General features: G+C 39.5%; 2 protein-coding genes across 12 annotated transcripts in view; both read right to left on the reverse strand.

Moving 5' to 3' along the window:
• Positions 1-182: 182 nt before the first annotated feature.
• On the reverse strand, positions 183-9,848 carry vps11 (VPS11 core subunit of CORVET and HOPS complexes). The gene is made up of 16 exons (XM_079354977.1): positions 9,610-9,848; positions 8,286-8,430; positions 8,073-8,208; positions 7,797-7,960; positions 7,164-7,411; positions 6,634-6,835; positions 6,397-6,548; positions 5,311-5,497; positions 5,026-5,169; positions 3,621-3,818; positions 3,346-3,507; positions 3,037-3,170; positions 2,237-2,439; positions 1,933-2,104; positions 1,476-1,698; positions 183-1,244 (listed from the first exon to the last, which is right to left on the reverse strand). Exons 1-16 carry the CDS (start codon positions 9,753-9,755, stop codon positions 1,080-1,082), a joined length of 2,781 nt encoding a protein of 926 aa, XP_079211103.1. The 5' UTR covers positions 9,756-9,848; the 3' UTR covers positions 183-1,079.
• A 2,179-nt stretch (positions 9,849-12,027) lies between these two features.
• The window catches only part of bbx (BBX high mobility group box domain containing), a 28,484-nt gene continuing 15,620 nt past the window's right edge, over positions 12,028-24,891 (reverse strand). For 6 of the 11 annotated variants that reach the window (XM_079356490.1, XM_079356487.1, XM_079356489.1 and 3 more), the window contains 8 exons: positions 23,432-23,497; positions 21,577-22,435; positions 21,311-21,443; positions 20,192-20,343; positions 19,910-19,999; positions 19,087-19,284; positions 18,571-18,769; positions 12,028-16,529 (listed from right to left, as the gene is read on the reverse strand). In XM_079356490.1, the coding sequence (XP_079212616.1) occupies positions 16,451-16,529; positions 18,571-18,769; positions 19,087-19,284; positions 19,910-19,999; positions 20,192-20,343; positions 21,311-21,443; positions 21,577-22,435; positions 23,432-23,497 (1,776 nt within the window). In that variant the 3' untranslated portion in view covers positions 12,028-16,450. The remainder of the gene's footprint in view (positions 16,530-18,570; positions 18,770-19,086; positions 19,285-19,909; positions 20,000-20,191; positions 20,344-21,310; positions 21,444-21,576; positions 22,436-23,431; positions 23,498-24,891) is intronic. The other 5 variants (XM_079356486.1, XM_079356491.1, XR_013780179.1 and 2 more) reach the window with 4 other exon arrangements.

The following is a 24,891-nucleotide window of genomic DNA, read 5'->3' on the forward strand; positions in this document are numbered from 1 at the left end:
ACTATAAGGGAACTAATTTATGTTGCATCCTTTTCAACTGTATTTATCACTTTAAAGGTTTAAATGTATAAATCATAGACTATAAATATCCCCCCACCCACCCATATGATCCTTATTGTCCAAATGTTTTAATAAATTACACTTTGACAGACCTGAAGAAATTATACCAATGAAACTCTTGATTTATATAGAATAACATTTAATTAACACTACAATAGCATTAGCTTTTAGTATGAGGAACAGTGTCAACCAAATGTTGACTGATGAAGTAAAAATTAAAAGGAAATAGAAATATTGTTTGAAGTCAACAAATACTGAAATTAACTGGTAAAGATAAAAATAATAATTAAAAAAAAGCTCAAGGATGGAGATTGTTACAGGGTCCAAGCGCTCAGGAATTTTAGGTTCATGGACCATGTGTGTACATTGGAGCATATATTTAAAATTTTAAGTAATTCAATGATTGTATATTTGTATAGCATTTCTTATAAATGTTTAGTACTAATACACCAAGACAAATTCCTTGTATGTGGAAATGTACTTGGCAATAAATATCAATTCCGATTTATATTTCAGCAAATGACAAGTCTTCATGCAAGGACTAAACTGGCAGATTATGGAAAAAGCATAACAACCAAAGGCCAGAATTTGTGCTACATGTCCCAAATGCACCTAGTGACTTTACTGACAATTCTCATCATCCAGTTTAAGTAACAGACACCAAATTATTGCATTAATGCCAGGCAATTAAACTATTTTTAATATGTGCAAGAGTACATCATGAGTAAAACTAAACCCACCAATGCACAATCCTCGAAGCTGAATATCTGTTAGGACACAGCATTACATGATTAAAACTTCAGAACATTTTTTACAGATTCCAGTGAATCAGACTAATTGGACGAGCATTACAACACAAATAGGTCCATCATAAGTACTGAAGGCAGACTGCCTCAACTGCATGCGCTGTTGAAAACACGGTGCACCCTGTGCAGTTAAGCGTGTTGCGGAGAGCTTGCGATGATATGAAGCTGGACCCATTGGTGCTTTCTCAGGTAGAAATCAGAACAAACATGTTTCTAACAGTTTCTCTTGGTGTGGATGAGAAGATCTCTCTGCAGGTTGACTTCAAGACTCCCAACTGTTTTGCTACCAGGCGGGTCAGTGACCAGAGTCAGTTTGTTAAACACTCCTCGACCAAAGTAGTCCGCCACAACAGAGAAGCCGTCATTAGAGCTGCGTAACTGCAAAACATAGAAAGGACAATGAATAAGAATTGATTTGAACTTTCTGTAGCGTTGAAACTGCACAATGACAACTTAAGAAAAAAAAGAAAAGTTATACTATTACAAAGGATTAGATTAAAAAAAGGTGATGGAAAGCTGTAATAAATAAAACATGCTTGAATACACCTCCTTGTAATGATATATTGATTTTGGTAAACTTCCTTTCAGTCAGAGCTGAAGTATTGTCACCTGTCTGTTGAAGTGGTCATGCAGGTCTCGTTTCTGGTCCTGAGCTCGCAGCATGTCCATGACTTTGCGGTTCTCCGGAGTGCAGGTGGGGCACTCAGCCTCACTCTCTGCATAACTTTCAAAGCAGTGTTGGTGAAAGGAGTGGCTGCACAGGAAATGAACAGATGGCAGCTCCAGGGGGCTGTTGCACATGTTGCACTTGGTCTTCTGGAATATCTTGGCACTGTGAAAATATTGAGAGAGATAAATTAAAAAAATTATTTTACTAAGTCTGATCTGCCGTACTTCAGTCAATATAAGTTTCGTCATCTGTAACAAATGGTCGCAAGAATAAAAGTCGAAATACACGTGAATGACAAGATTACAGTCAGTAACTGACAGAAACTGGATGGAATAAAAGTGTTTGCACTATCTAAGAACAAAGTTGGCAGACAAGGCCATGGCTCATGTGATGCACCTTGTTTTGAGCTCCTGAATCTCTGAGCGAAGGTGAGCCGTTTCCTCGCGGTACTGGCGGATTTTGCGTTCATCGTCTTCTATCTGCTGGCTCTCCCTCTGCAGCTTGTTGATGAGGTAGTCTTTGATGACTGAGAGAGTGGCGGTCGAGTTGTGTGCCAGTGTCTGCACCACTATGACAAATCATGAAGAAAGAGGTCATGTACAGCGGTGCTACCAGTTATGCAGTCTTCAGCCTGACCTTCTTATCTGATGGTGAATCTAATATCTAAACAGTATAAATGTATTATTGTACAAAAGCTCACCTAGTAATGGAGGCATCAGGTTGTTCTGGTCAATGTGATGAAGGACCTCGCTGATGTACGCCTTGCAGTCTTCTTCTTTTCTGGCAAAATAACCAAGTGCCTGCTCCCAAAGGCAACCCTCTTGGTCCCCATAGCGCTTGCAGGCCTCGACCACCTTACCATACTCTTCATTCTGCATATGGTAGTGCATGATCTGCTGATATCTGCACACAAACGCAGAGCAACAACAGTTATTAGATTAAAATTCATAGGTGGATCAAAAATGACTTTTCTGGTTAGCTAAAACACTGACAAATACATGTTACACCTAAAGAGTTAAAGACTGCTGCACATTTTAAGCACTTCCATAAAGAAATTAGATTCAAGCAGTCGAAACTGCATCATTCACCATCCGTCTCAGTCATTACCTGCAAAGTTTGCATCAATGTGATTGTTCATTATTAACAATCATAACATATCATTATTCATGAACACATGCAGCATTTCTTCTCTTCAAGAACAGCTAAAAGTGGACTGTGAGGACAACAAGCAGGAGGAAAAAAAAGAGGAGCAGGAGGGCAGAGAAGAGGAGGAGGAGCAGGTAGAGAAGAGAGATGAAGACGAGTAGCTGTGGCGCTGAAATGTCATCAACAAGCGTGAACAGGTGAAATTCCCCAGGAGCTTCTGTCTACACTGGTCTGTGCTCACTGGTGCACTCTTAGGTCTATCGTTCAGTTTGAGTTGCTGCATAGGAGTAGTCGTGAGATGTTTCTTAATTGGCTTCATTGGTATTGAAACACAGGTGTCTGCTGCTTACTTACAGTTTGCCCTTCTCATAAAGGTAAAGGACGCCTTCTTTAAAGTTGTGCATCTGGCAGAGGACCAGCGCTTTATCAAACACTGTGTTGTCACTCCTCAGCAGCGATACCGCCTCTCCCTGCAGGACGTTTTTACGCTGCCAAACATATGGTGAAAAAGGTTTAAAAAAAAATCTCGAAACAATGTATTTATTTGTGTGTACATTTCCAGCCAAGCCTAAATTTTCTAAGTAACATAATCAGACAACAGAGTTGTCCAAAGATAAATGTACTGTGCAAGAATTATGGCAAGTCTGTTTGATTTGGACTTACCTCAGGGTCTTGTTCATGTGCCCAGTCTTGTAAGCGAAGCTCCAGCAGTGTGTCATACACACCCTGAGGAGAGCGAGGGTCCACCTCAATCATGTGCTCCAGGAAGGCTTTGAGCTCCCGAGGATTGTTGGCAAAAATTGGAATAAATTCCTCTGAGTTTGCCTTCAACAGGTGTGAACAATAGTTTATGAAAATTAAACATTAAATCTCCCAGAGGCTTTCATTGTAAATGTGAAAGTGACGGAGGTTAAAGAGCAAAAGCAGTGCAGGCTGACCTTGTCGTTCCGAGTCGTCTCCGCACCGTCTCTTTCAGCAGCGTCTCCGCTGGGCTGGTAGTTGGTGCATAAGCCCTTTAAGAGCAGCGTGGTGCCTTCAGGAACATGATGCATCAACGTCTTGCCGTAACGCTTCATGTTGCTCTCAGCTTGTTCAAAAGGCAGACGGCCAATGTAACGGAGGCCTTCCTGATAGTTCTGCGTTTTGGGGAGAAACATTTTCAAACACTTTTCTGACTTGACGGTGTAATCCTGCTGGCTTCATCTGTTAAGTTAAAGCTATGGAGATGGGCTCTTCTATATATACAGTAAATGTTCAATTCAACAAGACATTTATGAAAAGACGGTGCTGATAAGAATGCAGGGAGAAAGGGAGCTGTTATTTGTTGTTACTTTGTTGAGTGAGCCAACTCATTATCAGTTCTCTTTCTGGCATCATCTGCCCCTTTAAACCTGCTATTATAATCTTATTAAGTCATCCATTCACAAGAGGACGGCTCTAACTACAGATGTGAACACATGAAAGATGCACTATCATCACTCAGGCAGGAGTCGCCCACAGATAAATTAACCCACATTCTTTAAGCATTGAGAGGTGACAGGGTCCACTCCACCAGTGTTTCTCACTTTCAGGTCAAAACCATGGATTAAAAAAACAAAACAATGGTATACTGTTTAGTTAATAAACACCTAAAATTAAAGACAAGTGACTCGTGTGGGTCCAAACTTCACAACTATCAACATCTCAATGGTCTGAAAGCTCTGTTACTGTATTGGTAGTTAGCAGCATTTCATGCTCCACATAGTGAAATCAGATGGTTCTAGAAAGAGCTACACAGCTGCACTTTGCTTTCTTCTGTATGCCACACAATAGTTTGCATGCTTGAGCACGGGACAGACTGATCAGAAACAGCACATCAGAATGAGCCACGCCGGCTGGCTTTTTGTCCATCACAGGAGCAGATAAAAGTGGAGTAATTGTCTGCATAGTGTTTCCCTCCCTTTAAACTAAACGTTCATACACATAAGATCACCATGTGCAATCAGACAAAAGTAACACTTTTGCAATATGTAAAAAAAGAATCAGGCTGGCTGACTCTGAAATGATTGTGACATAGGCTGCAGTACAGAGAATAAATGTTGATAAGAAAAAAAAAAAATCATGCTGACTTTAATGATCAATATATCGCTCATTATGGGTTGGCTGAAAGTGATGCAGTGGTCGTGATGACAAGCATTCAAATAACAAGAAAGAAATAATGAATAGCTTTAATAGATCATGTTGAGGCATCGGTATTTATTTCAGTCTATTTCTTGACTAGATAAAAAAGTGATCACAGTATGTTGAAGCTTACAAAAAAGCTTTCGACAATGAATTACATGTTTGATGGTTAATGGATTTTACCTTGAGATCTTCCAGCTGAATCTTGAGGTACCATTCATGGTGCATGTGTTTCTCAGCCAAGAACACAGCGTGGCTGTGGTAGCCAGCCTGCCGAAGAACCTTGATGGCAATCTCAACGTCAAAGTGAACTTCACTTTCACTGCTCTGTTAAAAAACCCCAAAGAGGAACACAACGCTGTTATAAAACAGTGAAATGCCAGTTTATAAAAAAAAACCCCGCTGGCTTTAAAATATGTGTTAATACTTCATCCACAACCCCTGTGTTTACTTTCGGTGGTCGGTCACCTTTATGAACTCCTCCAGCTTGGAGCTGTCCTTTAGCTTGGTGTAACAGTTCAGAAGCAGTGTGGTGTGGTCTGCGTTGGCTAGTGACTGTCTGTGCAGGGCTTGCAGATATGCTGTAAGATTGTGGATCCTCTGTGCGTCGAGGAATTTCCTGATGACATATGATGGCTCCAGTTTTCCAATGGTGCTGCAAGGAACGTTGATGTTTTAAATGAGACTGCACAGAAACATAGGGCTAATGGAGAGAAACAGTTTAAGAGCATATTTAAATACAATGCTGAAAAAGAGCAAAGACCGAAATAAGGACTGACCTTTTTGGACCGCTTTTATTATGAAAGAGTAATAAGGAAATGTGCTGTTTTCAATAGCTACTTAAAGGATGTTACACACGTTACACATGAATAAAGCAGAAATCCAGTTTATCCTCTGGAAATGTATTATCATGACTGTCTACAATGAGTGTGACACGTGAGTCCTGCTGTCTGAGCCGTGTTTACTGAATGTTTACATGGATGGGACTGCCGGCTGGATCCTTCCCTTGTGTTTAAAAGCTTGTTAATTGCAGGATGAAAGAAAAGGCGAATAACACACTGTGCTCACTGATTATTTGAGGTTCACTGAAGCATTTTTAGATCATGGTCTGTGTGTGTAAATGTACATGCAATGTGATGCTACGAGCTAACTCAAGAGTGCTAGCATTAGCCTGCTCTCCAATAACTGACAAAACGTCCTTTAATAGTTGGTAAATCTTCTTCTTTGGTCTAAGACTGCTGAAGCCAGCCAGAATGATGAAGAGGAGTTACCTCAAGGTTGTAAGGAACCAAGAAATTATGGTGTTTACGCAGCAGACATAAAGCTGCATGGAAAAGGATGTCTTGCCTAGAAGCGGCACATTTCCTGTATCATAGAGGAGGTTGATGCCAAAGGGTTGCTGAGATTTTGGTCACAGTGATCTAAAAGAACCTGGTATTGATTTAATGCGTCTGTACCAAAACCTTTAGTAAATTTCAACCAGAGATTTCCACATAGTTAAATACAGCACATAATGCAGTATGCATACCACCCCTAAATATCCACTATTATTACCGTATGTACTGCTGTATGGCTCCGTCATGGTCTCCCTTTAGGTAAAGGTGATCACCATACTGTCTGAAGATCTCCGACAGTCCGTCATTGTCCAGATGCTGGCTCTTAGCCAGGTTTATGGCCATCACAAACAGGTTCTTCTTAAAAAGCATCTTGAAAAAAACACAAGAAGGTTACAGCCCTGCTCTGTGGTTCACCGTGTAATTCACCACTGACTTGATCTATAAAGGCACTCACCTCCAGTTTGGTTTGTGTGTCCTTTTCCTGAAGAACAAACATGTTTCCATCTCTGGTCAGGATGTAGAAGGAGCCCCACTCTGCCACCACATCAATGACATCATCAAAAGCAGCACTGTAGGCGATGAACTTGTTGTCTAGATCATATATGGTGAGAATCTGTTTGTCTGATGGAGAGCTCCCTCTGCTGCCAAACTCAGACCTGAGTGAAAAAAAGGTTATGTTAAGAGTTTTTAAAGGAACACAGGGAAAAACGTAATTCTCAGGACATGAACTTACAAGGCCAATGCAATAGCAATGATTACAATATAACAGCTACCTTAGAAAGACAAAATAATAAGGCTTGTGCTGCAAGGAAATACACTGTACGTCGGGTGTAAATTAGGGCTCCTAAAGTTGTTGCTCATTAATGTTTGTATGAAAAAAGGACCTGATCTGAAGGGTTCAGGACCTAAAATGACTGAAAAGATTAGGATTACATCCAGTTCCTTTTTATCTGTTCATTCTGTTTAACAGTTTTGGACACTTACTTGTTGGGTGACTTTGTATCCCTGATGAGTAAGAACAGATATCCGCGGTGCCAGTGGGCCAACAGCTTGTGTCCATCAAAAGCAAAACAAGGCCCTCTTTCATCGGGCTGGTACAGGTATACACAGTCATCACCAGCGACAATGAACTGGGAGTCCTGGGAGGGATCAGCCAGGGAGGAGCAGCACAGAGCACAGCCGTGTGTGTCCAGCTCGACTTTAGGATACTCCTTGATGGACAGCGTGTAGCACTGAGCAGAGGGAGACAGGAGTTCAGAGGAGAGTCTCAAAAACAGAAGCAACATAAAATCTCATGACTTCATTTAAAACTATTTACAGCATCAACTTTATTTTATAAACATCAGGTTTCTTTGAAAAGCTGCTGAAGGACTTTACAAACGATGGGTCCAAAGTAATTCTTGTTTTAAAATCTCTGCACTGTTTGACATGTTTTAATAAGTAAATAGAAAATTTAGATCAATTGGTACAAAGTCCTGTAGAAAAAACTGTAAGTGCTTTAATCAGGTTTATATTCAAGTATATGATAGTAATATGGAAAGAGTCAGATACTTATTCTTACACCAGAAACAGCTTTAAGATAGCTCTCATCAATCCAACACACTCCATCAGACTTACATGCACTTTCTCCAGAGTGGCAACAAACAGATTTGTGACCTTTGCCATCTGGCGGAAAGCAAGGCCAGTGACTGGACTGGTTCCCTCGTGCAGAGTCAGTGTTTTACTGTGACGATCTCGAGTGATGTCTCCTTTGGTCAAAACCACACTGCCGTCCGTGAAGCCTGTCAAGAAACACAACCATCAGAACCTGAGAAGACAAAGCTCCTTCTTCTTCAGCCTGACACTGGGTACTAGGCCAATAATGAGAGAAAAGACACTTTCTTCATGTCTTACCGATGGCCATGAAGTTGAGGTTTTCATGTACACTGAGGCAAGACACTTCTGTTGGTTTGTTGCCAGGGATTGCGGGGAAAATCCTAGTGCAGAGAGGGTTTCCACTGTCTCGCTTGTCAAGGTTCCAGACCTTTACCTGAGAGATGCAAAAACATTCAGAGGTACTGCTTTAGGAAATAAGTTCAAAAAATGAAAAAAGAAACGGTCACTTACCAGAGGGTTTATTCCTTGTTCATCCTGCCCAACTGATACCAGGATGCTGTGCTGCTTCAGCTGGTACAGGTGTGTAACACGCAACTTGTAGGCCTGAAAAGAAGTCAACTGCAGGGAGCGCGTCAGAGTCCAGATACTGCCGTCCATATGTAACATTATGGAAGTTAAGGACAGTTATACACAGCTGCATAGACATTAAGTGAGTTTGACATGGACATGACTTCTGGTTCAAGAGTTGTCCAAAACATACATGCATATTATGAAACACAAACAAGTACTAAAAATGTAACACAGACAAACAATATAAAACTATACTACTAATAATAATACTACTATTGGCTTGTTTGTTTTAAATGCCCCATTTTATAATAATTTACAGGCTTATAATAAGGAAACATGAGCCTAGCAGGTTTTTATAAAACGATCTGAATCATAGGATTTCAACAGAAATAGAATAGGTGACAAAAAACTTTTGGTGTTTGTGCATTTTGCAATCCCGCTGACAAAATGCCAGCTACAATAACTTCACTGAATAAAAAACATGGCAACAACATACATGAGTATGCCAACTGTCACTCCATTATTCATCATCATTTGAAGAAAGTTGAAATTTAAAAAGACAATATTATTTAAATGTGAAACAGGACATTTTAACTGTACTTTGGTGCTCAAATTTAACATTTTATCCTGATTCAACTCCATCAAACATAAAAAAAAACTCTACTGCAGACCGTAGGACAGCAGGCCAGCTGGTAAATACTCGGCTCATATTCCAACCTCCTCTCCATGAAGCATCAAAAGATCTGATGATAAGAAAAACCACCCTGTTAAAGAGGAGCCTTCTCACCAGTCACTGCCATCAGGCAGTCCGAGATTTTTTTAGTAACCTTTTAATCCTGTGTCTGCACCTTTTAGATGTAAACTGTGTTTACTGTCTGAGACTTGTCACAAGAGAATTACTTTCAGTTCATCTATCTAAAGTACATTCAACATTGTTGTTGATCTATGGAAGTCATGTATGTATCCTGTTGGATTGAGAGTGATAAGTGAAGACAGAAGTAGAGCTGTTATTAAGTATTATTTTGTAAACTCAGTCAATACTTTCTGATGTTTTTAACCAAACATTCAGTCCAAACGTATCTTGACAAACCAAGTTTGTTGTGACGTTCTCTGTAATAGAAAGCAGAGCGGAGCCTGACTCTACCGTCCTTATAACAGGTCAGACATAAAAACAAAAAATACCGTATGTTGACCATTACTGATTTGGGAGTAACCCTGGCGAGTATGACGTTAGCCGAGCTGGCTAGCAGCAATCTGTTAAAGGATATCTCCCAGTACGATGTGCCCTCGGCCGGAGTCACACGCCGATATTCCGCTCGGGAGGACAAAGTTTTTTCCATTATCCGCAGGATCCTTCACACTATCTTTATCAAAGAATACAAATTTCCTCCACTGTAAAAACGCTGCCATTTTTTCAGCGTTAGCACAGTAGCTTTAGCGATGCGTTGTCATGTGATACGCAAATCACGTGACCGGGATTCTTCTTCTGTCGTGGTTTGTATCCACAATCCATAACAGTAACCACAAAGCCACCTACAGTGTTGGCACAGTTTTACTGTTATGTATATATATATGTATATATATATGTGTGTGTGTGTGTGTGTATATATATATATGTATATATATGTACATGTATGTATATGTTATATATATACAGTATATATATATATATATATACAGTATATATATATATATATATACAGTATATATATATGTATATATATATAGCATCAACAGCATTAAACGCTATATATTTTAGCGCTTAATGCTGTTAATGCTTCTGTCCTTGGAGTCCAAATATTACAAGCTGAGTGGAACAGACAGTTTTGTAGTGACATTACATTTCATTTGTGGATTTTGATTATAGCAGGCAGACTCACCTCTTCAAATCTGTATGGACTGGCGTATCAGTTGGGAAGACAGAAAGGTTACATAATGTAATATTCTTTGCATCTATGTTATTATTTTATCTCCAATCTAATAGTTCTTCTCCTTTTCATATGGGAGCTCCAATTTGTATCATCAACATGGTCAATCACAATTGAACATAAAGTGGCTTATATCTTTAAGAAGAATATGTGAGGTCATACGATTATTGAATTTTTTTTTCTGGATGTAAATTGAAAAATATGGTTCACTGGACTGGAATAATAACAAGTCTCTTCGATTGTGCTCTGTGCTCATATTGATGGCATCTGTAGTACAAGTGTTGGGCTTTAAATGGTGTATCGTTCTTTTGTAATGAAGTTTGCTTCTTATTGATAAACATAAGGATATTGATATCGGATATCGGTCTGATATCAGCCAGAAAACGAATATAGGATTTTATTGGACTGCATCTAAAATCTCTGATAGAAGTTCTCAGCCCTCAGTTGTTCCCACCCTATACTGACTAAAAAATTACTAAAGTAAACTGGAATTGTTTGCACTTTAAAAGTACAATTTGTTTTTATTGGATTTATTAAGTTATTTTTTCAGGGTCTAATTTATTTTGTATCTATTTTATTAAATTGTAGAATACTGTAGATATTATGTTGAAGATGAACATTTTTGTAACCAGTTGGTTGAATGGGTCAGATTTTCTCATACCTACCGTTGCTGACTATTGTTGTCTGTTTGAGTAACATCACTTGATCAAGCCTTTTCTAACGTTCCACTCTACAAATTAAGTAATAAAAGTATGTTTGATTTGTGCTGATATCGTATCAGATCGATATTGGTATTGGCCAATACTCAAGAAAAGAAGGAAGAGTAGGAAGAAGATAAAAAGGCAGTTAATGGATGAGGAGGAAGAACAGAGGCCGAGGGGAAGATTTAAGAATAGGATGAGGAGAAGGAGAAAGGGGAAGAAGAGGAAGAGCAGCAAGAGATGTCAGAGTAAAAATATTTTTCCAACTTTGCATGTGTGATCATATTTATTAGAACTGTCCTGTCTTTTTCATTTGTGATACGATACTGATATTGCAGCCTTAATTATTGGCCGATACTGATATTGATCTGATACAATATCAGCACAAATCATACTTTTATTACTCATTTTGTAGTGTGGAACATTAGAAAAGGCTTGATTAAGTGATGTTACTCAAACAGAGACAAACAGCCTGCAACAGTACTCTTCCTTCTTCTCTGCCTAGTGTTTGGCATTTTCATTTGTAGCATGCCGAAAATACAAACACAAATGCAAAGCAAAAACAAAATAGTTTTATTTTCTAGACACCTCCGTAATCTCTTAATAATCTGCCATTTTTCCTTTCTCCTTCTTCTCATCGTCCTAGAACGTTGTTTAGCAAGCCTGTTTTCAAGCTCTGGTTTCTGTGATCGGATTGAATACAGTTGTCTTTGTTTATGCATTCTGAGTTCAGTGTTTAGTAATTCACACACACAGGCTTTCAGACGACGCATCTTAAGTTTAGGGAAGTGCGTTTTGCAAAAGTGTGAGGATCAGAATGTGCACATAATGTAGGTGTGTTGATTGGGGTTGACGCGTTGCTCTTTTTTTGTCAAGATTACCTGGACAGTTGGGAGTAAAGCTTCAATTACGAGGCTTACCTAAAATGACATCACCCTGAGAGGAAATACCGACTCTTGTCCTGTCCAACTGCGGCAGGTTTATGATACTGATCAATGAGGAAAGAAACATGGTCATGAATAAATCAGCAAAAACAACATATTTTCACACAGATGGAGTAGATGCTATTTTAATAGGTGTTCAAGAAGTAATAGTTGCGTCAGCAGAAATTGTAAAAGGAATAATAGTTGCAACAGCAAACAGTGTTATGACATAAAAGTTGTGAGAGGGGTAGGGTGGGGGTGGGGTGTTGTGGCATACAGAGGGCGCACAGGTGACTGAGGGATCCCTCACGAAGCAGGGGTTCCAGTAAGGCAAGGCTGCATTTAACAACTGGGCTGCAACAATCATAAAACATATCAGTCATGATGATTACTAGTGACATAAATAAGTTTCAACACATACAAACTATCAGAGGAAAGAGACTTCAAAGATCTGGCTATAACCTCTTGTTCACAAAAAAAGCCGTAATCTACATTCCAGTAAAGGGTAGATAATCTTATACATGTTCATGTATAAATGGATGCATATTCAGTTGTATATTTTATTGTTTTTTTTTATTATTATTCAGCTAAACCTTTAAAAAGGAACAGTAATAAATAAGTTGAAACTCAAGCATTCAATCGTTCTATCTGATTGCAGGAGCGTCCCTGTTTTATAAACTGTCCTGAACAGACTTTCACTTTTACCAAAAAGGAAATAGAAGTAGCAAATCAGGAAAAGCTGTTTTCCTACCATTCACAATGCAAGAATCTCTCAGTTAGCAGTCTCATGGATGCTCACAATGTACAGTAAGTCATTTGGACCTCAAATCACAAATTTCCATCACGTTCGCAGCACAGCAGCTATCCTGTTGGTCGTAATGAACTATGCACCTAAGGAACAGTACATCATTATAGCATACATACAGTACAATCAAGACTGAATTAGAAAAATACAGGTACAAAATGATTACATTCAAGAAGACAGTACTAGCACAATAGGGTGTTATAGTCATTTTGGTAACTAATATAGGAATTTTGACTTTATAGAAGCATTTTCTAGAAAAGTGAGGCCAAGGGGAAATGACATTATGGCTGTTTGGTTGATGTGTAGATTTGTTATTGACTTGATTCTCATATATAGAATAGTTCAAATGCATAATTTTAATTGAGAGGGTAAAAATTATATATGTTTTTCAAATACCATGATTATTTTGGTTTGGGTCATAAGGTGCAAATACTGTTTATTAAAAGAGGCATTTAGTGGTGCCTTGTTGTTGCACTTCCAACTCTGGGTTTAAATACTTAAAGATACACATGATGAATTGTGCTGATATTGTTACCTGAAGATTTACACACCTAAAAAAGCAGTGCAATCATTATGCTTACTCTCTATCAGAAGAAAAAAAACAAACAGGTTCTCTTTTCATTATACTTTTCCCTTTTCTTTGGCAAATGTCAATAAACTCACTTGCTAAAAGCAAATGTATTTCTTTTTTTAGGGGGGAAGACAATTTCTTTGTCTTTGCAAAGATTGACACTAACGTCCACCAGCGGAAGAACCTTGATGCTATTTTTACCTCATATCTGGAAAAAAAAAATATTTCATATAATAGTTCTGTCATGTCCATCTGTTCAGTTTGGAAACATTTTCTTAAGATTTTAAACATAAATTTAGAGAGGAATCATAGATTCTTTGCACATACTATTTGCACACAAGGGCTTACATAAGCTTAACATTATTACTATGTAACAATGCCTTCATTTAGGAAAATACTATGTTAAGATAAAGTTCTCTGAGATCCTGTCTGTCCTGTCAGAGTAAAAAAAAAGAAAAGAAAAAAGCAATCGGAGCACCTTTACACGCTTATCAAAAAAAACATGAAGCAGTGACAGTCAAACACACACCTCCAGAGGTGAAGAGACCATGTGTACAGACTGAGCATGTATCTCACAGCCGGTCTGCTTACTGTAGCAGGTAAGCATAGAAATATGCATCATCTATGAACTTGATCTCTTTTGAAAACATTCTCATCCAGTAATCTTGACCTCAGGGGGATGAAAACATTGAACCTTAAAAAGACCTAAAAAAGGTTGAAAGGACCTACTTTCAAGAGCATCACATATGCACACACAGAAAAAAGTATGATCAAATTAAAAACAAAGATCTATAAAAGTTAGAAATGTGGTTAAACTTAAAATGCAATGATTTAAGTATTGGTCTACACAGAGGAACAAGGGCTGCTGGGTAAGGAGGTGAGGGGTATTGCTCAAGAGTAAGGCTACATTCACACTGCAAGCCTGAAGGCTCAATTCAGATCTATTGTTCAGATACAATCATTTTGTTTGGCTGTTACTTTTTGAAGCAACTTTTTTTTCTTTTTTTTTTAAAGGCTTGCATGAGATTATGTGTGAGTGGACAGGACACGGCCCTCAAAGGGTCCACATGTCCAAAAGAACAAAGATGTCACACATAGCGCAATATCCACTGGTTCAGTTGGTTTATCTTTAAAAAACAGGAACTACACAGCAGACTGGAGTCTATTTTGACATCAAAAAGAAAACTTAGGATATCATTAATAGTTCCACGTGGACTGAACTGCATTAATAAAATGCTTCACAATGTTGAAGCTTTGATCATGGACGTCCTGTATTCACACCTGGCTGTTCAGACTAAGATTGCAGTGATTTAGGATCACATATGAATGTGGAAAAAACCTGATTCAGAAAGAGAGAGAAAAAAAAAACTGATTTCATGTGATTTATGCAGTTCATACAATGATAAAAAATTGGATCTGAGTCACATATTTGCAAATAAATCCGATTTGGTCACTTTTGCTTGCAGTGCAGCTAAGTGTGGCTCTTCCAGGTTCCTTTGACCCTCGGGAAGACAACAAACCAGCAGCTTACAGTAACTGCATGCGTCCTTATCCTTCTTCACAACTGAACTGTAAACAAAAGTATGGCCAAGACAGGCATGGAAATGGAATGATGCGGACCTAATATTAACATCACAATAAAGAACAAACAACCTCATCAAAATATAAATATTTCTAAAGATAACAAAATTGACTGAATGGGACCTCTGAGTAGACCATTACTCGGCAATAAAATCTCAAAAGGCCAATAGGAAAAGAAGAGGGGGATTTGTTTTCTAATGCTCTGTCTCCATTTGAACCATTGAATAGCCTGCTATGATTTTTGTTTTTCCAAATTGCTCATTTCATGAGTTATGTATTATAAAAACATGTTTCAGATTGTCAAACCTTAACATTTATGTGTCTGGCTTTAGCCAGGTCCCGAGGACACAGAAGACACTATTGCGGGCTTGTGTTGAAGAACACAGTGACCGCTGGAGACAAAGCATTTTATCACACAACAAGAGCAACTTGGGCTACAAATTAGTGCAGTGTTTGTATACCATACCAAAAAAAAAAAAAAAAGAAAAAACACCTATTCCAAAAAATTTGCGAAAAGTTTGCACACAAATAGTTAATCTTCCTAACTGCTACGCAAACTGCAATAAGATCAAGTAGTGACAAAAACTGCATTTTCATATCCAAAGTTTTGACATTAAAATTTAGGACTGGGATGGCGTTGAGCATCGCGAGCGTTGTGTGGGCGGGGAAGCAGATCAAGGCGGGAGGGTTAAGGCTATAATTAAATCACTTTCACACGACCTCCCCATTACAAGAAACAGTTCTGAAGCCTGACAGGAATATTGTGAATCAACTAGCTATGGTTAAAATGACAAACACCTTTAGCTATAGCCAACTGTAGTTCAGGTGCATGAGTATGTGCAGGTCTTCTCTCACACATTCAGTCTAACATGATTATATGTAGCTACTATGTACTGTTTTACAGTAGCATTATCTTAACTTACAAATACTAAACCATGATTTCCTAGTAGTTTAAGAACACCACATTAGTGTACCAAAGGGATACACGCAGTGGGGAGTTTGGAAATGGAAGTCATTTACCCTGGTTAAAGTCATTTTGGGTTGAAGCTGGAAGGAAAGTGATGAATTAGAGCTTTTTAAATACAGAGGTAATCTAGCAGAGGTGGAGGGAACTCTTCAGTAGGCGTGTGTGTGAGGTAAAAAGGTAACGGAAAGCTGTGTTTTTATCTATAAAACCAATGCTGTGTTTTGTTTACCTAAAACGCTATTATTAAATTGCAAGACTTGACCTTAAAACAGGGTACAATTAACCCATGACATCCATCTCTACAAGGGAAGCCATGCACTGGGGAACAGTTTGGTTCTTCCACAGGCCCTAACAGAGCATCTAAAGGGTGTGTGAGGAGTTCAGAAAAGGCATCCTTCCTCTAGCCAAAGGAAGGCTTCAGGGGAAACACTGAGATAGCGAGGAGTACGAAGGAGAGGGGCTCTATCTCCAACATGAACCCGAGCTCAAGTAAATTCACCACAAGTGGGAAGTTGGAGTCCATCCACACTTCCAGGTCAAGTCTCCCTTTAGCGTAGGGTTACCACCAAGGAAAGTAAAGCTCCACTTCCAGAGTCCATGTTGTGGCTTCTCATAAAAGCAGCAGAGTTTCACTGGTCAGCGCAAGAGATGAGGACCGGAGTCTGGGCGAGCTCTTTCTTCTGACTGTCGGCCAAACCTCTCTGGCCTCTGAAACAGGAAACAAAGAAAGAATGAGGAGGGTGGTCACACGATTTCAAATAGACAGTTTCCATTTACAATTAAAGCCTCGATACAGGGTGCGAGATACGGGGGTCTGGGACCCTCTGATTGGCACTTGAGCCAAAAAGACCTCAAAAGCAACATGTTGGGAGGTCTCTGAAAAAACAAAATCTCCTTCAAATGACAATATACTCTTCGCAGTGGTCGAGAGAGAGAGAAAGAAAAAGAGAGCAATGTGCGCTGTTTGATCTTTAAATACAAAGCACATAACCACAGATGTTGTATTTTCCTGTTTTGTGCAGCTGCTTGCTCATGTGATTCGGCGCTCTCTTGGGTTTGCTGCATCTTGTTAAGAAATCTCCCCACACAGAGCCACCGGAGACACTCAGTGCATTCACTGCTGTCGTCCAAACCATTGGACATTAATTCTTCACAGTGTATGTGAAATAACCCAACTAAATGTTCTCTGTGATCTCAGTCTGATAACTCAAGCTTTACTGTACAAACACTATTGTACCTGCACACAATTGATGTCAATTGCTTTTTTTAACTGATGTATGCCCCTCTTTTGTGGCACTCTGTCAAGCTAATTATGTAATCCTGAAGCTTTCCTGCCTGTTCATCTACATTTGTGGATCACTTGTCCATCAATGTAGCAGCATACTGCAGGGCATTAAGTCTGCTGTGAAATATCAGATGGTGGACTGCCCTGTTGTCAGCATGCCACGTGTAGCCCCGTAAAATAATCATGGCATTGTGTAGGACTGTGTAAATGTTGTTAAAGTGCACTTTTTTATTATATGCAGAGAATATACAATAATGTCGATTGATTAGCACCTTGTTGACACACCAGTCAATTTATCTTAAAAATGTTTTCTGCTTTTGATCAAACATGCAGCTCAAAGTTTCATTTGTGAAACACATTTCTTTGATGAGAATTTAAAAGTGGGTTAAAAAAAAAAAAAAAAAAAAAAAGTGGATCTTTAATCCTCCCAATTGTTCCTGCAGCTTGTAACATCTTATTTGTTTTTCATAATTCATTGACTATAGACTGGTGTAGTTTTGAGTCCTAAAACCAGGAAGTTAGTTAGCATTTTAGTGCCATGGGTTCCTAACTCTAAAAGTCAATGGGGATTTTGAATGGGTTTGTGGTTAGACGTCTGAAATAAGGTCTGTGGTTAGTATAAGCTGAAGAGATGTTGATGTTTTGTTAGACGAGGTAAACTACGTTAGCTAAGACCCCACTTGTGAATTTCAAAGTTTTTATGCAAACTTTAAACAACGGTTGCTAACGAGTAGCTACAGTGGTTGTTGCAGACATTACACGTCATCACACCGGGAACTCTCTCCCTAATCCTCCTTACAGTCTCTAGTCATTTTTTTCAGTGTTCTTGCAAATATTAGGTTAATAAACAATTTATTAAGCTAACGTTTAGCTAGCTTGTCAAATCCGCTGATTAGATCGATGAAGCATAATGGTCGTGACGTCGTTATAAACCGACCGTAGTGTAATTCGCTAGAGCATAACGTTAGCTTTTTACTTCTCTCGGCTGCATTAACTCTTCAAACTTCATATAAATGATGTTCATCTGTAAAGTTTATCCCGCTGAACAAAACAGCAACGCGTCAGAAACGTGTGTTTGACACAGAGCTTATTTTTTTTATGATCCAAAATCCAATGCAAAAATCCCATAGGATTACTATACCAGTCTATTATTGAGGGGAAAAAGGGGCGACTGTAGGTCAGTGGTAGAGTCAGTCAACTGGAAAGTCACGGGTTTGATCCCCAGCTCTTTCAGTCACATGTGACCATGGGAAAGACATTAAACCCTAAATTGCTCCTGAGTATGAATAGTAAACACTGATGCTCAAAGTTATCTTTATTGTCCACACAGAGACATTAGTCTGCAGCAGGAAAAGGGAAAATACAAATACATAGTTTGAATGGGTGAATGTGTGTGTCCAATAACTATAAAGACTGAACAATATTAAATGATTATACTGGAGATATCTTCTTTGTTTTCCCTACCTGTGAACGTTTTCCATGGCTGCTACCTCAGCGAGGGCAGCCAGGCTGAAGAAAGCAGGTAGCTCCTGGGGTGCCATGCTCCTCTCCTCCTCCACCTCCTCTGCCCTGGGATTACTGTAGCACCCTTCTTCATTGCATAAATTCTGTTGGGGTAATGGCTTCATATCCTGTTCCTGGTTCAGGTCCTTAGATTTTTCCTCTATAAAAAGAAAAGTGTATAAAACAAAAGAGGGGTTAAATTATATTAAAAATGTATTTGACTATCTTAGTAAAAATCTTACTTTTTGTAGGTCAAACAAACTTGATCAAGACTAATTTTCACTCAATTCTACCCAGATTTTTTCCTGCTAGCTCCATAGTACATTTTCTGAGTGAAGTCAGGGTGAGCTGGTGTAAAAAGGCAGCAGAAAATATTCTGAAGAGTTCACGCAGAGAGAAAGTGGGAGGTGCTGATGATGTTCATATCCTCCAACATGCCCAGACTATGTGACAGCAGCTAATGACTGCTCAACTCACCCTCAGCTTGAGACACACTGCCATCAGCTGTGCGCACCAAGTGTGTGATCTTGGTCTTCCTTGCCTTCCTCTTCTGGCTACCAACTAGCATCTCCATACTAGAGGTGCCCTGCAAGTCGGGGCACATTATGGTAACAGGGGCACATGATTTGGCTTTAGAAACTGATTCCAGCACACTGGGATCACTCTGTACTGCTGCTGTGGAGACAAGGTTCACAATAGATTAGAACTACATTAGAACAAAGGCTGTGATGAAATTAAAGGAACAACAGTTCTTTCTACTTTAGTTTGCAGTTCGCACACGGGGCAACAACAACTTAACTTGATAAGTAATTTTCATTTCTTTAAATCTGTATGAGTTTGAGTGTAGTGCATATAAACTTGACCAACATTTTTTGTATGATTACTTTATCACATTTTTGCTTCTTGAATGACGTCTCATAAGGCACAAACTTGTTGAAGAAGAAAAGCTAAATGCAGCAGTTTAACTGATAATTTGAAACTCAGCCGATGCAGTTTTTTAAGTCTTTAAAGCTGATTCAGATTCTTAAATCACCCGACACGATGCTACACAGTAAATCTGTTGAGATATACGAGGGACCAAAATCTGACGACTAAGGAAGACACCATAAATCACTTCAGGTGGTGTGCTTTTAGAGTACCTTGACTGGCTAAGAAGAGCTCAAAAGACTTGAAACCTGAAAATCGTTCTTCAGAGTTTTTACTGGTTTTAATTGTTTGGTTTGTTTGTTTTGGTGAGGAGGAAAGTTCTTAATTAAGTTGTTTATGAGAAATATGCACAGAAACCAACATTCGGATTCACCTTTGTCCACTGCATCTGGTTTCTCCTTTTTGTGTTTGTGCTTCCTAACAATCTTGTGGAATGAAGTCTTTTTCTGAGATGGAGATGACCCTGATACAGCAAAGAAAGAAAAGAAAAAAGAGCATGGAAATGCTATGTTATGGTGTCTGACGTTTTTGAGCAGCACAAGAGTGGATAACGTGACTCCACAAAAGGGTGCAGAGAGGGTCATGGATGAAATGAAGGCATATCAAAGAACAGTCATTTCTTAAGTGGAAAAATCGTTGTTTTTTTTTTTATTACCTTTTATAGCTTTGGAAACGTCCTCTGGGACGGTGCAGCTGTCACTCTTCTTCTTCTTCGCCACAGTCGTCCCCTTCTTATCAAATGTCATTGGGCTGTACTGGGGAAGGCTGTTAAACTTCCTTTCAAACTCCTCCTCCAGTTTCCCTAGGCTGACATAGGGAATATAAACAGTTAAGCATATACACTATATCAGACCTCAGCATTCATTCACTCAAGTGCAAAATAATAATAACTTGTAGATTTTTCCTACAGAGCTCAGTCATGTCTATTGGTCATTGGTCAGTGCCTGCAGGAGAAGCAATGAGCACTTTGAACACTTTCGTTACCCTCAACCGATGAGCCTCCAGAGCCCCCTGCAGTAAATCTATGTGTGAGATCACTCAGGCTTCGTCGAAGCTTTAGGGGTAGAAACCTAAATTAAAAGTTGGTATTTCTCCCCAAAAAGTCAGAACACTTTTATGTTGCCCTAATCCTCTTTTGAAGGGGTCCCTAAGGGGACATGGGCAGAAAAAATCATAAAAGACGTGTTTTCTTGTGCTCACCACCTGCTCTGGTTTCAACGTAGATGTGTGGACTTTTTAAATGGTCGTCTTACATTCGATATCTTGACTTTTAAAAACCAAATATGCTCAGACCACCAAAGGAAGCAGCCTATCTGAGGTATGTCTAGTGTACTGCTCATGATATCTTCCATCACTCACAGCTACAGGCTTAGGGAAAGAAGATGGCTCAAGTGAACTCAAGAGAAAGAGAGAAATGTCCACTGTCAAGTCTTTCCTTAAATCCATGGAATGTGTCGCAATGAAATCCTGAGTGAAACCTTTAAAACGAGAGTTGTGTTGGCGGAATGAGGAAGGAGAGTGCTGGGAGACATGGTGCTGTTTATAGTAAAAGAGGAAAGGAGCGTATGTGTGTATGTGGATAAAATATATTACAATGTAAAAACAAGATTCTATTTCTACTTTGTATGACTCAATGTTTGTATTACCATTATTTTTTAAATCATTTAATTAAAAAAAAATAATAATAATAATAATTAGGGGTGACATATTCAAGCACCAGCGACCAATTCTATCATTTTATTCCTGAAAGAATATCTGAAACCACATGACCTACCCCTGTGATGAGTCGTCTTTAGACTTAGACTTTTTTAGCTTCTTGGGGTTATTAGGTCCCATCTGAGAGGTTGGCCAGCTGTCATCACTCCAGTTTGCATCATGGTCAGAGGAACGGAAAGCACCCCTTTTACCTGTAGACACACATGTAGTTCAGACAAACGGGAACACATTATTCCTCAAAATTATTTAATTAAATAACACTCTACAAAGACTGGGGTTATTTATGCCGCAGATTTTTTTCGTCAAGTCAATCAAATTTGATACCTCGGTCAATGTTGGCTCTGAGTGAAGTCAGCATCCCCTCAGAAACAAGCGTTTTATACAGAGCCCCTTTACAGCGCCGCTCGGACTTCCTGGAGCCGCAGCTCTCTGAGTTGGAATCGAAGATCCCTTCACTTGACCTCTCCTTTCCCTTGTCCTCCTCTGTGAGCTTTGTAGGTGAAGAGCTGCAGGGGGAGTGATAGGGTTCTGCCATGTTCATGTCCTGAAGGTCTGTGCTTCCAAATGTTGCTTCTTCTGACTCTGCCTTGGTACTAACATCTGTCACCTCTTCCTTTACCTCAACTTCAGAGGAGTTGCCCTGCGCTCTGTTCTCCTCCATCTCCTCCTCCATCTCCTCCTCTTGGTCTTTGACATAAGTCTTTACTTTGGGCTTGCTCTTCTTTCTGGGCGTACCCGAATTCCCACCATTAGGATTGCTCTGGATTTTCTTCTTAGGTTTCTCGTCTGTGTCCTTCCAGACTCCTTTGGCCACTGCCTCAATGGTGCTGAAGACACTGTCCACACTTGACTCTGCAGGATTACACTTCTTGATGAACTTCTTTGCTGAGCAGGACGACTCTGATTCATCATTTGACTTGGCTGTCTCTTTTTTCTTGCCCTTGTTTTTGACACGAGCATTTTGGCTGCTGAGTTGCGTAGGCGTGGCATCAGTGGAGGTAGAAAGGGAGAGCAGAGGTGAGAGGGCAGGAGTGGGAGAGGAAGGAGGACAGTTGTCATTGTCTGATTTCTCATCCTTGATCTTGGGTTGAGCTGCAGATTGCTTGAGAGAGGCTGAAGAGGAGCTGTCCTCGGGCTGAGATACCACTGTATCCATTTTCCCAGCTTCGGATGCTAAACACATCTAATAAAAAAATAAAATAAAAAGATGAATACAAAGTGACACTGATATAAAGTCTTATATGGCTTTCACACTTGCAGAAAACTGAAAATGACAGATGGAAATCTGGATATTTTATGTGTGAACACAACTTTCCTCTGCCAGACCCCCCCGGTAAATTTCCACAAGTCTGAGTGGGATGATGTGAGAAGGCAGCAGGATATTCTCTGGAGTATTAACCTCAAACAAGTGGAGGGTGGGGGCGAGGTTATATACTTTGCCTTCTGCATTACGTTTTCTGATCGTCAGGACATCTCCACATTTGCTCCATTACCATTGTTTTAACTATATAAGTTTACCAGATGAAAGATTTTATTGAGACAGTGAGCTGAAGGCAGTTCCCCTCTTCAAATGTGCATGAGGGTCAAAGAGCATGCTCTAAAGTACTAGTTTTTATTTCTAGGTCACGTTGTATTTGAGAGACAGAGACCTTCATGGACAGTTTGGCTCCTGCTTAAAATCTTGATAACCATTAAGTAATCAGATTTTTTTTGCAATGGCACGATCTTTGTTTCTCAGTGTAGCTTCTGTAGTGTTGAAGTCAAGACCACACTAACCAAGACCATGCTTTCAATTCTGAGATGAGACCTAGACCTTGAAAAAGTGGTCTTTACTACAACACTACCAGTCTGTGAATTCCTGGTGCCTGGTGCCTGGTGCGATGCGTAGAGTAACAGCAGGAGCTCCAACTAAACACACAGACAGTGCTGTCCTTTGCCTTCAGGCTCCGCCCAGCCTGTCTCGCCCCTGTAACACCTCGGTCACTACTACTGAAGGCAGTAGAGAGGAAGGATCACTTAAATAGACAGCCTTAACAGGGTAATGACACAAACACTCTTGTTTGCTTGCTTCTGGGGGGGCAGCCCGTTATGATCAGTTAAGTTGATGAAAAATAGTTTTCTCATTAATAATATGAATCTGTGCTGTGATACATTAGTTATAAACTGTCCGATGTCTTACCTCAGCAAGCTGGAAGAGAGCCGATTGTCTGCATGGCTTTCCTTCAGGTGCTAATGACGTAGACATCTGTGACCACAGAAAAAAAAAATGTGTTGTGTGATTTTTGTCAGATCCCACTGCTTGGACCTCTGAAGATGCTTCATTCACAGAGCTAAGAAGATATGTTGTTAGGTTTCAATGTGGTAAAGTTTGCCTTCATTTAACGCCCCGATGTCGCCATGGTTACTGATACTGAACACTCCTTCAGAGGAGGTTATTATCAAAGTTGGATACATTAAATCTGCTGTCAAGTTCTCAAATTTCACATTGAGTAATATTCATAGCAGGGTCTAAAACTGACTTTTTGAAACATCTGCCAATGGCTGATAAGACACTTTTTTTTCGTTTTCTGGCAACATATTTCGTAACAGCCCCTAGACATAGATTTTTTTATACCAGGAACCTCCTCGCTCGAACCCAAAACGATTTCATGTATACATTTGAAATAGCCCATTATGCAGATTAGGTCATGTTATGTTATAAAAATTTGCATTCTTTTTAATTTGAACTTTCACCTTATTATTTCAGATTCTTGCAACAGAGATTGTTAATACTTTTAATATACCTTTTTTTTTTTAATTTGAGAACATATTTCCACTCTGCTAAAAAATTAATGAACTCTTAAGCGGCTAATTTTTCTGCATTCTCAGATGTTTCCTTCGTGGTTTATCCGACAGTTGTTTATCAGCTACTCTTTTCTGCTGCCGATCAAACTCTAGCTCAGCTCATGGTGACAGTCGCTGTCTTTGCTACCGTCTCCTGGTGGGTGTGATAAGTGTTTAGCTACTTCTCCGCCTCCCGCAGTGGCAGTGGTAAATGCGAGGCTTAGTGATTTAAAAATGTATATCTGCACCATAGAAACTAAAGGATTAGCAGCTTTAGCAGCTGCTGCTGCAGGACAGCCCGATTAACTGTAGCTGTGTGCCAGTCTGCAGCTCACCAAGAGCCCTGCTACAACACTTGGAAGTCTGGGTGTTCTTTGTGAGTGTTCGAAACTTGGGTTTAGCAGATTAGATGCTTCACGACTTGGTCTGTCACAAATGGAGGAATGACTAAAATATAAGTGGACTGTAAGGGCCAATCAGAGAGTTAGATACAGCTTTTAGAGTCGCAGGTAGAAAATGTGATCCTTCAACTTTAAGAGCTTGTTTGATACAGATCTGATCACTGGTGTCTGACCTCACTTGTCTTATTCACCAAATTAGGTTTTTAGCCACAATTGAAGAGTGACGGGTGCTAATTTTGGGCTCATCTTCACAGACTGTATGTTTAACCAGGAGTGACTGTTAGAGCAGGGACAGTATGATATGCTTCACATAGCAGCTTCTTTCAACAGCTGTCAGATAGGGATTTATTCAATAACAATTTTGACATTGACCACAGAGGCTAGTATATTGTAAATCCTGTCTCTGTAGAAAAAT

This window comes from Symphodus melops, assembly GCF_947650265.1.
Source record: "Symphodus melops genome assembly, chromosome: 11".
Taxonomy (NCBI): domain Eukaryota; kingdom Metazoa; phylum Chordata; class Actinopteri; order Labriformes; family Labridae; genus Symphodus; species Symphodus melops.

Coding starts and splice junctions, on each gene's coding strand:
- vps11 (XM_079354977.1), bottom strand. CDS start 9,755: ATGGCAGCGTTTTTACAGTGGAGGAAATTTGTATTCTTTGATAAAGAT. Junction 7,961..8,072: donor CCTCAACTTCATGGCCATCG/GTAAGACATGAA, acceptor GTTTCTTGACAG/GCTTCACGGACGGCAGTGTG. Junction 5,170..5,310: donor AGCTGGAGGAGTTCATAAAG/GTGACCGACCAC, acceptor GTTTTTTAACAG/AGCAGTGAAAGTGAAGTTCA.